This window comes from Haemaphysalis longicornis, unplaced genomic scaffold (assembly GCF_048455015.1).
Source record: "Haemaphysalis longicornis isolate Haplotype H1 unplaced genomic scaffold, Haemaphysalis longicornis Haplotype H1 scaffold_9, whole genome shotgun sequence".
Classification (NCBI taxonomy): Eukaryota; Metazoa; Arthropoda; class Arachnida; order Ixodida; family Ixodidae; genus Haemaphysalis; species Haemaphysalis longicornis.
Genome location: NW_027526460.1, coordinates 54,360,784 through 54,372,834, shown reverse-complemented (window position 1 = coordinate 54,372,834; position 12,051 = coordinate 54,360,784). Strand labels below are relative to the sequence as shown.

Below are 12,051 nucleotides of genomic sequence, written 5' to 3'. Positions count from 1 at the left end.
ATACATGTTCAACAGTTTCCGGCTTCTTGCATAGCCAGCAGTCTGCTCCCCAGGGCACGAACAAACCCTTCTCAAGCATCCACCTTTTAACCGGGAGCACACCAACATGAAGCTTAAAGAAAAACGTTTTAACACCCGGCGGAACAACCATTGCTTTTACACGTTTCAAAACATTTTGTCCTGGTCCACTTCGAAACATGGATCTGTATAGTGGCACAGGAAAGCAGATTTCAACGAGATCTTTGTACAACTTCTTCTTCGACACTGAAGTCAAATACTCCATAGAAAAACGGGGATATTCAATTCCAATGTCTGCAAGCGGTGACTCTTAAGTGTTGCTGTGTACGTTAGTGAAACATGTGGTACATTGGGTTTATTAAAGACGATAGTCTTTCTTGGGCTACTTAAACCCAGACATTTTGGTCTGTCTGTATGTCTGTATGTCTGTCTGTCCGTCTGTCTGTCTGTGACTCGATTCAGCCACCCGGCCAAAGCAAAACAATGCCTGCGCAATAGTCTTATATAGTCACAGCTAAATCTACCCGTCTATGTCCGGTGTAATGTTCACACTTGTCAACATTGTTGAAGAAGAACAAGGCATTACGCAAATATGAGACAACAAATCAATACAGAAGTGATATTTGCAGTGTTCCTTTATAAGAAATCAAACATGCTTGACTTTTGCGAAATTAAATACTTCATCAACTGCAGAAAAAGAATTCACTCCGCCGTCGCCTGCTGTCACCAGCGCCACTATAGCTTCTGGCGCCGTTTTAAGAAATCATCCGGCAACAGTTACGCAAGGTTCCACTAGATAGGTTCCACGTTCTGCTTGCAACGCACGTGAAGTAGGGAAACGCGGTTCTGTAAACGCTGAAGTAGGGCGCCTCGATTAACGCTCGTCTTCGCCGTACGGCAGCGTTCGCATCGAGACACCCGGTTTGGAGCAGTGGAACGCGGAAAATTTAAAATGATTTAAGCAAACCTTTGGCGTCTTTACCTTGGGAGGAGCGCGACGCAAGAGGAACAACATGAGAGGTGAGCGGGAAAGCGAAGGGATGCATTTACTTCGCAAAAGCCGATAAAGACTATCGTCTTTTGATGGCATTTGCAACGAAAAGAGCAGATACGCGGCCAATTTTTTATATAGGTAAAATTGTTCAGCATGCAATGGGTTATTCGTTTTAGCTGCATTATTGTAACTTTAGGTTAAGTGAAAGCACCTTGGGTGAGTAATGTTAATCCCGCTCTGGTATAGCAGTGTTTTTTAATGGCATGCACCCGAAGCATTTCCGACGATTCCTGTGGTTATTTCTGCAACACGAGCATCTTATTTTAGGTTGATTTTTGTGGTTGTACTCAAAATAAATGTGCGTAATTTAGAAAAGAAAAGGCAAAAAATTTTGTTAAAACCTTTATGCCTAGAAACAACGCTGCAAATTCTAGCTGTATAGCTATTTTTCTGCCTATTTCCTGTGGCTCTAACCCTTCCCCTGGATATTATAACCCAAGTTTCTTAAAAACCGAACTCCTAGCACTTTCGTTTTCTCAAATATAACAATTTGTTCTCTGCCAAGCGTTTTTTTAGTAGAGTTGCAACGTTATTTTTAGGTCTAAACAATGCCTTTCGTTTTATCGCTATTGATGCACAAACAATTGTTATTGTTCCTCTCTGAAAAATTACTACGTTTGTTGGCGATTTTTTTAACGGTGGTTCTCTTTTTTCTGTAGTTAGAAAGCCAGTGTCGTCAGTACTATATACCAGGAAATACGGAACATGTTATTAACATACGAGGGGTATAACAAGGTGCATAAAAGTCTCCTTGTGTACCTTATTTATTTATTGCATCTACGTTCGGACGAAAATCTATCCAGGAACGTGTGCTGTTGCAGGCGGTCAAAGATCTAGTGAGCTCATAAGTTGTACCGCAAATACCATCTGAGTGTAATTTACACATCAGAATTTTAAGACTCAACAATCGAAGGATAGCGGATAAATCGACGTAAATCCTGGTGTTACCGCGTTGTTGGGAAAAGATATTCAATGTTAGTTCTTTTTCCTTGAGTATCGCGGGTTTTTTCTCTAGAGAGGCATGTTGAAAAGCCTGAACCAAACTACACGAGAGGTATATTTAGAAAGTCTGCATTACATATGCCTTTGGTTTGCGTCGCAAAAACGGGTAATACAGTTAAACCTAAATAGAACGAAGTTGACAAAATTTCGCAATTTTTCGTTACATGTCGGTTTTCGTTACATGCAGGTTTTGAAGTTCAGGCTCGCGTGAATGTAGTAGAAACGAAACCAAAGTGCCAGACATCAGTGAAGGCGAACTCAACCTTCGAGAATTTATTTCACAGTGAAAGACTGCGTGATTTGCAACTGCTGTTTTCCCACGAGATCAGCCATTGCACGGCACTCCGAAGAAGCAAGGTGACTTAGCCCCGTATACACAAACGTAAATTAAGTATCACTTTTGGTTTTGACATTTCTAGGTGCCTTAACCCGTTTCAGGGAGGTAGCTTATGCTGAAAGAATGCCTTTCCCCGTATTTAATGCTTTTTTCCGCACTCAAGTTTGCTGAGAGGGTGCTAGCTGGGATACTGTACAGGGTGGCTCCGTTCTTCTTTCTCACCGTCGGAGGCGGCATTTAAAATTGCGAGGTTGTCCTAAAAAAAAAAGAAAAAAAACTTTCCGTTTTCTGGCGGCAGAAATCATCACCGGCGAACCGATACCACAGATAGCAGTGGAGACGCATGACTACAAGCAGGCAGTTAGGCCTAGCACCCAACCGACAGCGCCACCGCACGTTGAAACACGCGGTAGTTTGCGGTGCGGGCAACATTTGCTAAAGTAGTGCATTTCGCTAATCGATTTTCTGGAAAAGTGCAAAAACCAATGGATAAACAGCGTAGCGAGTCCGTTATATCAAGGTTAACCGTCGCAACGCCTTTGTTACATGGATGTCGGAAAAACAAAGGTTTAAATGGGGTTGGCAGGGGGGAATTGAAAAACTTCGTTAAATAGAGGACTTCGTTGCCTAGAGGTTCGTTACATTCAGGTTTAACTGTATTGATATTGGTCTGTGCTTTTTCAATTGCGTAACTGCACCCACATTTCGGGGCGGAACGCCATGCAAAATTTCGTATAGGAAGCCTGAAACACTTTTTTCAGCTTTTTTTTTTTTTTTTTGAAATCTTAAATGCTTGCAGAACGCAGTCACCCAACACACACCCAGTACTTAGATTACGGGGTCGCAAAGTACCTGAGCCAAAAATTACTGCTCTATGCCCATCAGATAGCTTGTAAACTCGCTCAAAGGATTTTTATCTCTTTCCCGGTCTTGACGTTCTTCGACGGTTCGAGTTACGTCACTAAAGCTATGTAGCGGCGCCGGTTTTCCTTCAGTTGAAGCAATGAACGCTGTTCGATAGCAACTTAAAAAAAAAGCTACAAAAACCAAGCAGAAACGGAATTCGTATCTGGTACGACGAGCAAATCACATAGTTCCGCTCTATGCTGGCGATAACTATAGCTTTCGCAGTTGTTCCAGTCGCGAAGGAAAGAATGAGAATGCTTACCGAAAGTGTTGCAGGGTCCCTTTAAATATAAAAATGTACCGCTGCTTCACGTTAAATATCAAATTATAACTTCGCTTCTCGTCTTTTACCTCATAGCTCTGTTTTATTTGACGCAACAATATATTTATTTAATTATGTGTCGTTAGCGTTGTTCAACTTCTCACGGTAGTCAAGCGATAAAAAATCAGTGCTTTTAGCGCTGTGTGTCTAAACCTTGAAACCTTGAACAAGTTGTTTACCGCGTGGATGACTGCTGATTCGTTCGCGCCTACGCACCTTTACCACAGCTAACTAACTACCTTGTACTTGCAATAATGGGGGAATCGGCGTCATTTAACTTCTCCCAGTAGTGTAGCCATGCAAAATGTGTGCTAATAACGCGTGCTAATTTGTATGTTCATTCAAAGCCACCTTTAACGCAACTATAACCTTTCTTGAAAAAAGATAACCAAGAATCACAAAAAGGCAACCCCCCCCCCCCCCCCTCGTGCGTTAATGTCGAATTGTCTCAGCGAATCTGCGTTAAACTTTGTTGTAGCACCTTATCAATTCACCAAGATTTTTTCGTTGTTGTTGAAAACGGCGGTGTGTGGTTGAATGGCACCGAAAAAATAAATAGGGGTGTATACCTGCTCACTTCGCAGCAAATCTCGTCTAAATGCATTATTCTGCCGCCTCTGCCGCGTAAATGCATGTCGTCCCTTCCCCGCCCACCTCTATCGCTCTTCGCCTCCCGTCTCGCTCTGCCCGCGATAAACACTGTGGAGGTTCTCTCTAGTCAATTCCATGTTCCCGCCTTCCACTGCTCGTGCGCAATCTATTGGAAAACTTCGTTACTGTTGGAATTCGAATGCCGCCACGAGGTCTACAAGGTCGCGCGCGAGCTATTTTTGTGTTCTTGGATCTAAATATTGTTTTCAACGCGTAATATTGATTTTCTCTCATAAATATCAAGCCCCTGACTATTTTCCAATAAAGGAACACTGCGTAGTGCTAGTTATGCACTGATATTTCACCTCAACCATGCCTAATCTATTTATGTTTGCTCAACTTTTATTTGTTGAAAGTAAAGCATGGTATCAGATTTAGTTGTTTGGAATAGTTTTGTCTATATAAACGTCTCGTTGTAGAATTATTTTATCTTTTGGCCGGGTGGCTGAATGACAGACAGACAGACAGACAGACAGACAGACAGACAGACAGACAGACAGACAGACAGACAGACAGAAGAAACAAACAAACAAGCAAGCAAGCAAGCAAACAAACAAATACACCAACAGACAGACAGGCAGATAAACAGACGAACAAACCAAGGAACAAACACACCAACAGACAGACAGGCAGGCAGACAGACAGACAAACAAGCAAACAAGCAAGCAAGCAAACAAACAGACAAGCAAAGAAACAGACAGACAGACAGACAGACAGACAGACAGACAGACAGACAGACAGACAGACAGACAGACAGACAGACAGACCAAAATTTTCCTGTTTACGTAGCCCAGGAAAAGCTATCCTGTGTAAAACATACCCGTGAAGGAACCATACGTCCATAGATGGCTTGTGGTGGGAACAACGCGCACCCACCGCTCTTCAAACCACCCTGGTGAGCATAGGAAGCGTACAAGTGACGGTGCTGCAGCGTGGTCGCATACAACAGAAGTCTGTGACCCATTGTGTAGCGGTGGCATATGTAGAACTCATGGAACTATAATATTTTCATGGAGCCTCGCGCATATTGTTGCACCTTTCGGTGCTAAAATGAGTAGGTAATGTATCATCCAGGGAGAAAATTGTACCCGTTTCTTAAGATAGCTTTGCTTTCCAAGACGAACAAAAGCGTTGGTGCAGCGTACTTCACGTGCACTAACCGCTCATCTGCCGCGGCGGCCGCTTTTCTGATGGAGGCGAAAAGGGAGAACCCCCGTGTGTTCGAGATTTAGGCGCACGTTAAAGATCCCCAGGTGGTCAACATTAATCCGGGGCCCTCCACTACGGAGCGCCTCATAGCCTGTGTAGGGTTGGTGCGTTAACCCTCATAATCAAGCAAGCAAGCAAGCAAGCAAGCAAGCAAGCAAGCAAGCAAGCAAGCAAGCAAGCAAGCGCCTCTGCGTGCAACGAAAACGTGCTTCTGTTGTTTCATGCAACACTTAACGGTACAAATTCTGTGAAATCTTGAAGCGGTCCTTCGTGCAGTCTTAAGTAGCAACAAAACAACATTTTAAATACTGTGTACGCGTTTCAAACATCTGAAAGACGCACATATGATAACCTGGGAAGGTGCAGAATACGTGCGTTCTCCGTTGTCCATTTCGTTTACCACAAAAATACAGTGAGCTCCCACACAGCATTACAATGTACTTGCACAGAGGCTTGGTTGCATGGGGCGCCACAGGGCGTCAGCTGCCGACTCCACTTTGGTGTTTGATTATAGCAGACGACACAACTAACGTGGTTATCGTGGTCTCTGTTGGGGCTCAGTCACTGTGATTCCCTTATTCGGCATATGCCTAAGGCTATCTATACTAAGTGAACGGTTAAATTATTACCAGCTCCTTGAAAACTGGTACTTTTGGGACTCGCAGTGTGCTGCTATATCAAAATACATAACGCGCTGATATATAAAAGCTTACGCTTGGCGGCCATCGCCTTTGTACCAATAAGTTCGAAACAGGCTGCCTCCATCGACATCATCTCCGAAGCCAACCGCGCAAACAATACCAAAAGGCAAAAAATGTTCCGTGGGTTCAGCGCGCATCATTCCAAGAAGACCTTCCCGCACAAGCAACCACTATATGTATACACCCCACGACTACCGCTACCACCAAACAGTTACTACTATCGACTACTGAACTGTTGCAAGGGACTACTCGTTCGGTTGACCTCAACTTTCTTCTGGTTTAATTGGACGCCAAGACACTACACACCAGAAGATAACGAAACCAGCAGCTTTGCCACGTCACCTCTGCCACTGCGTACCAGAGAAGATTGTAGTGCCCCTTGTTAGTTCGAACTTCGACCGCTGTATTCAAATAGATTTTTTATTCCAGCGGAGTTTAAATTAACGAAATGTGATTGTTTTAAGAACGGGACGAGGCCGGCATTGATGAAAAAATGCCTTGCTTCTTTCTCAATCCCTCCAACTCATAAAGTTCTGAGTGGAAACTTCATTCTTGGTTTAATTCGCCAAATGTCGAGTTCAATGTTTTAAAATGTGGTTGCCTAATTCCATTGCACAATCCAATTAAACCCTCGCCTAGACGCCTAATGAGAGACAGGTGACCTCCTACCTCTTTTACGGCACTTCAATGTTTCCCCAGGAACGATGTCTCAGCTGACGTCAATTTCGACGTTGTGAGGTCGTTGATGGGAAAGTACGCGCGCTGATAAAACCGGGAAATAACGTGAAATAATTGTTATGATTATTACTGTAGTATTACGTTAGTTAACTCTTACGTAGCCTCACGTACACACACATAGTACACAAAACAACTGGGCTTCTGTTGCTGGGTAGAGACACAAAAGAGATTGTGCTCGAGGCGTCAGAACAAACGTTTTCGCATTTACACGAATTCAAGAAGAAAATTCAGGTCACTTTTTTCGGTCATCTGCGAATGCACATGTGCCATTTCAAGTCCCGTCTGCTCAGCGGGTGGGCTCTAAAGTTAACGGTCCTTTTACAATTGTTGAAGCTGTACCACTGCACACAGCCATGCTATGCAGACCCATCCTTGAAAATTTCCTATACTCTAGCGAAGCAGTGCAGTTACGTCAACCCTCGAGGACGATTGTTGCGTTTTTATTTGAAAACGCCGCGCTTTTTTTGCACCTTCCACCCTCCCTCTTAGCAGCTCACCTGCTGACTTCCGTGACCCCTTTATATTGTTCACATTGTTTCGTGAACTAGGAGTGTGAGGAGCAATAACCTACATTCTCAGAATGTGAAGTTCGAAAATAAATTTTCTTTCTGATTTTTTGGCATTGTTGGAGTCAAAATTTTCTGCCCGTGGCAACTACTGTGGCCCACCTCCACGTCCTCAGGACACGAACAATGCGCAGCTGAAGCGTATAAAATGGTCGGCCGAAGCCTCCAACAGCACCCAGTTTCGGCTGCAGCCCGGTCCCATCCGAGATGAAGGCCTTCCTCGTGGTCGCACTCCTTTCCGTCGGTGAGTGTCAACAATGATTTTTTTTTTCTTTCCTTTAAACTAATTTTAATTTTCTACGCTGCAGTTGAAACTAAGGGACGCGAAGTGACCTAAAGTTAGACTGCATCTTTATATCCTATAAAAATCACTAGCGCGAAGGAAATCGTAGTACCCCAGCGACGACTTGTTCTTTTGGGTACCCAGAGCGCGAAACGCGAAAGCCTACCTTTGCCACACAAGTGCGACTTTTGATCGTGTGTGCTTGAAGTTTAGCGATCTTGAATCTTGAATTTCTATAGGCCCCACAGTTTTGTGTAGAGTTAGGAACCTCTGGTTACGATGTCCTGGAAACCGATTTTGTGCTAAGCTGGTTAGCTGTTCACACTGTGTTAGCCACTAATCAGCAAGCCTTTATCCACCGATACGCCCTAATGTAACCTGTTTGCACTCACACCCAGAAAATAGCTTGAAGACGCCTCCATTGTGACCTACCCGACATCCAAATTTCAAAACGCCAAGCACTGTCCGCCAGCACTCGTTATTGGAACAGCGGTAGTAAGAAATACATATCACTACTCCAGCAATAATGGCGCCTAATCGGAAACGCTTACATTAACACGAGACCATTTGAGGCCCTTCATGCAACCGGTCTGTTTCTTATATTTCGTGAACGTACAGCAGGATGCGAGCAGTTATGTAATCTGCGCTGGTCGTGTCAATCCCTGGGCAGAAGAGAAGGCTCTCTACAGCTCGCCCGGCTACAGAAGGAGCGGGACGCTGAGGGTGCGCAACGAGCCTACCATAGGGTATCACTGGGCCAGGCAGCGAACGTGCGTTAGGAACTTGCGAGGAAATCGAGATCACGAGCAGAGAATTTCGTTTTGGCTTCTTGAGAATGTTTTCTCACAATCGGTGTAGTAACTTCGCAAAGCTTTAGCACCACCATGCGCTATCTTGTTAGAAGTACAGCAAGCTCACACCTAGCTTCAGCGATCCAACACCATGGCTGAAATATAGGAGTGCCAGTTTGAGCCTCTGTGAACTCATCCCAGCCGAGTAGATATATCGTGCCAGGCTTGCATGCTGGAGGCTCGTGGCCGGTCCCTGTAGCTCTATTTCTGTTTTGTTTTATACTTTGGAATTGATTTGTTTTCCCTGTTTTACTTAATGTATCGCACTACCCTCCCTTATTTATGGTACTTCGAGCGCTGTTACACCATTTAGATCGGTTTTGTCAAAGCCTAAAGTTCTCTGCCTTGGTTATTTGCGCCGAACACTCTAGAAATCTCCGCATTTGACTTAAAACAAATGTGGCGTATCAGCAATGCTTACACATTGTTCAAAGTTTGCGATGGCGAACAAAGAACGCCGATAGCAGATATGAGTCTTGACGGGTGTCGGAGAAATTGATATTGTAAGGGTTGCAACTCATTTAAGCGTTTTCATGCGCGCTTCCCATCCCACATATACATACCCGGTTTCTTCTACCAAATGCTGCAGGCGGCCGACTTAATCAGTACAAAACGCCCTTTGGAGATACCGATGCCAGCCGTTATTGTTTTTGTCGTATTTTATTCCTTTTATTCGATGAGGTGGTAACGAGTGATCGCTAAACAGTTCATCGCTATCACTTTTCTGTAAATAGTGCCATTACCCTGATGGTGAAGGCTTTCTTGGTGCCCACGAGACCAGCTGGTTTAAAGCGTTGGTTTTCTATAAATTTTACCCTAACTTTCAAAACCACCGAAACCCTAATGTGGAACTTTTATGCTTTCCCTCAGCTTGCCATGGCACCTTCGGCCAGGCTTACCGTGGCCTCCTTTCCGGCTACGGCGGATACGGCCTCGGTGGAGGATATGGCCTGGGAGGATATAGCGGCCTCGGAGGTTACGGCGGCCTTGGCGGCGGCTATGGTCTTCTAGGCGGATATGGTGGCCTCGGAGGACTTGGTGGATATGGAGGATACGGCCTCGGAGGACTTGGCGGATACGGAGGATACGGCCTCGGAGGACTTGGTGGATATGGAGGATACGGCCTTGGAGGACTTGGCGGATACGGAGGATACGGCCTCGGAGGACTTCGTGGATACGGCCTTGGAGGACTCAGCGGATACGGTCTTGGGGGACTTAGCGGGTACGGCCTCGGAGGACTCAGTGGATACGGAGTCTACGGCAGCCTCGGAGGATACGGTGGCCTCGGAGGACTCGGTGGTCTCGGAGGATACGGTGGCCTCGGAGGACTTGGTGGCCTCACCGGATACGGTGGCCTGGGAGGACTCCTCGCTGGTGCCCGTGGCGTCAGACATCTTGGCAACGGAGTCCGTCAAGGTTTCGTCGGCTTCCAAACCGGAGTTGGACAAGTTGTCGACCCCCTGAGTGGAAGGTCAGCCCGCTTCCCAGTCCCGATCCCAACCCACCTCGTCACTGCCCCCTTCCCAGTCCCAGTTCCAAGGCCAGTCCCAGTTCCACGCCCATTCCCAGTTCCAGTTCCACGCCCATACCCAGTTCCTTTCCCCCGCCCACACCCTGTTCCAGTTCGAGTCCCCCACCCAGTCCCAGTCCCTAGGCCAGTGCCATTCCCAGCTCCAGTCGTCGCTCCAGTGCCCGTTGGATACAACCTTGGCGGATATGGCCTCTTCGGACGATACGGTCTTGGAAGCTATGGTGGTCTCGGAGGGTATGGTGGCCTCAGTGGATCCGGCTTCGGAGGATACGGACCCAGTGGATATGGCCTAGGAGGACTATTCGGTGGATACGGTCGTCTTGGAGGACTTAGCGGATATCCAGGATACGGCCTCGGAGGACTTAGCGGATATCCAGGATACGGCCTCGGAGGACTTAGCGGATATCCAGGATATGGCCTTGGAGGACTTAGCGGATATCCAGGATACGGCCTCGGAGGACTTAGCGGATATCCAGGATATGGCCTTGGAGGACTTAGCGGATATCCAGGATATGGCCTTGGAGGACTTAGCGGTTACGGAGGATATGGCCTTGGAGGACTTAGCGGTTACGGAGGATATGGCCTTGGAGGACTTAGCGGATACGGAGTATACGGCCTTGGACTTGGCGGATACGGAGGATACGGCCTTGGAGGACTTGGCGGATACGGAGGATACGGCCTTGGAGGACTAGGCGGTTACGGAGGATACGGCCTTGGCGGACTTGGCGGTTACGGAGGATACGGCCTTGGAGGACTTGGCGGATTCGGAGGATACGGCCTCGGAGGCGGCTTTGGTGGATTCGGAGGATACAGTGGCCTTCAATCTGGTAGCTTCCAGGTTTCCGCATAGGTTCGCCTATATACGCAGGTAAGACAATGCATCGTGAAATAAACATGTACGCGTCGTTCACCATCAAATTGTGAAGCGTCAGCGTTTCCATAAAGCTGTTTCTATTCTGAGCTTGTTGAACTTCACCGAGTCAAAAATTCCGCCGCATCAACTACGAAAGGATGACAACGGTGACGCCTGAATCATACATTTTATCATTATTCTTGTTTAAAAACTAAGTGCCTAAATATGCAAGATAGCTTTGAACGTAGAATATTTCTCTCAAGGCGCGACTAACCGGATACCAAACCTGATTTAGAATCGGAGGCGCAGCCAGATTTTCACAAGAATCTAACGTGGTATGCGGTATTTTGTTAGAGCTGCAAGAATAAGTTGGAAGAGGAGAGAATTTAATATGAGCCTGGTAGATACATTCGTAATTCAGCGTGTTTAGACATATTGATCAACTTGCCCACGGATCAACAACTACAATTCCAAACAACGAAACATTTTTGCTTGACACCTTCATGAATATATTTGCTATATAGGTGCTTTTTCTGTTTGTTTTTCAGCCGTCGGCGTTGATGGAGACCATAGAATTACCAGGGCCATACACAACAAGGGTACCTTGAGATCAACTACTATCTATATTCTATGGTCATCACTGAAAGCGTCGCTGGGTCTTTAAATAAACTATTTGAAGCCAGCATTGTGTCTTCTCTTGGCCCGTCTATTCCTTGCTTTGCGAAGCAAGCAGTTCTCACCCTATGCACGACGCAAAGATTAAACACATGAACTTGGAAGAAAAAACACCAAATATAGACACCAATTTTCTAGCATCCTAGCTTCTGGGAAAGTATCGGCCAAGCACAGAAAATCTGTCTGGTTAATTGTAATTATGACACAATGATCATGATGACAAAGTGCAACAGCTACGAGGAGAAATACACGCTTACACTTGGTGCTTAGTTAAATTTTAAAAAGCGCGTGTTCATAGTCGGGTTGATGTGTATTTTTTTTTATTCAATCATTTAATAACTTGCACACCTCACC

The 12,051-nt window shown here is 45.8% G+C and overlaps 1 protein-coding gene across 1 annotated transcript; it reads left to right on the top strand.

Moving 5' to 3' along the window:
• Positions 1-7,590: 7,590 nt before the first annotated feature.
• LOC144152715 (uncharacterized) lies at positions 7,591-11,704 on the top strand. Its single transcript, XM_077684122.1, has 3 exons — positions 7,591-7,748; positions 9,509-11,037; positions 11,571-11,704. The coding sequence occupies exons 1-2, from the start codon at positions 7,712-7,714 to the stop codon at positions 11,017-11,019; spliced, it is 1,548 nt and encodes a 515-aa protein (XP_077540248.1). The 5' UTR covers positions 7,591-7,711; the 3' UTR covers positions 11,020-11,037; positions 11,571-11,704.
• Positions 11,705-12,051: the final 347 nt, after the last annotated feature.

Bases quoted from the DNA above. Each gene is read 5' to 3' on its own strand.
- LOC144152715 (XM_077684122.1), top strand. From the start codon at position 7,712: ATGAAGGCCTTCCTCGTGGTCGCACTCCTTTCCGTCG. The intron at 7,749-9,508 runs GTGAGTGTCAAC...GCTTTCCCTCAG, and splicing joins GGTCGCACTCCTTTCCGTCG to CTTGCCATGGCACCTTCGGC.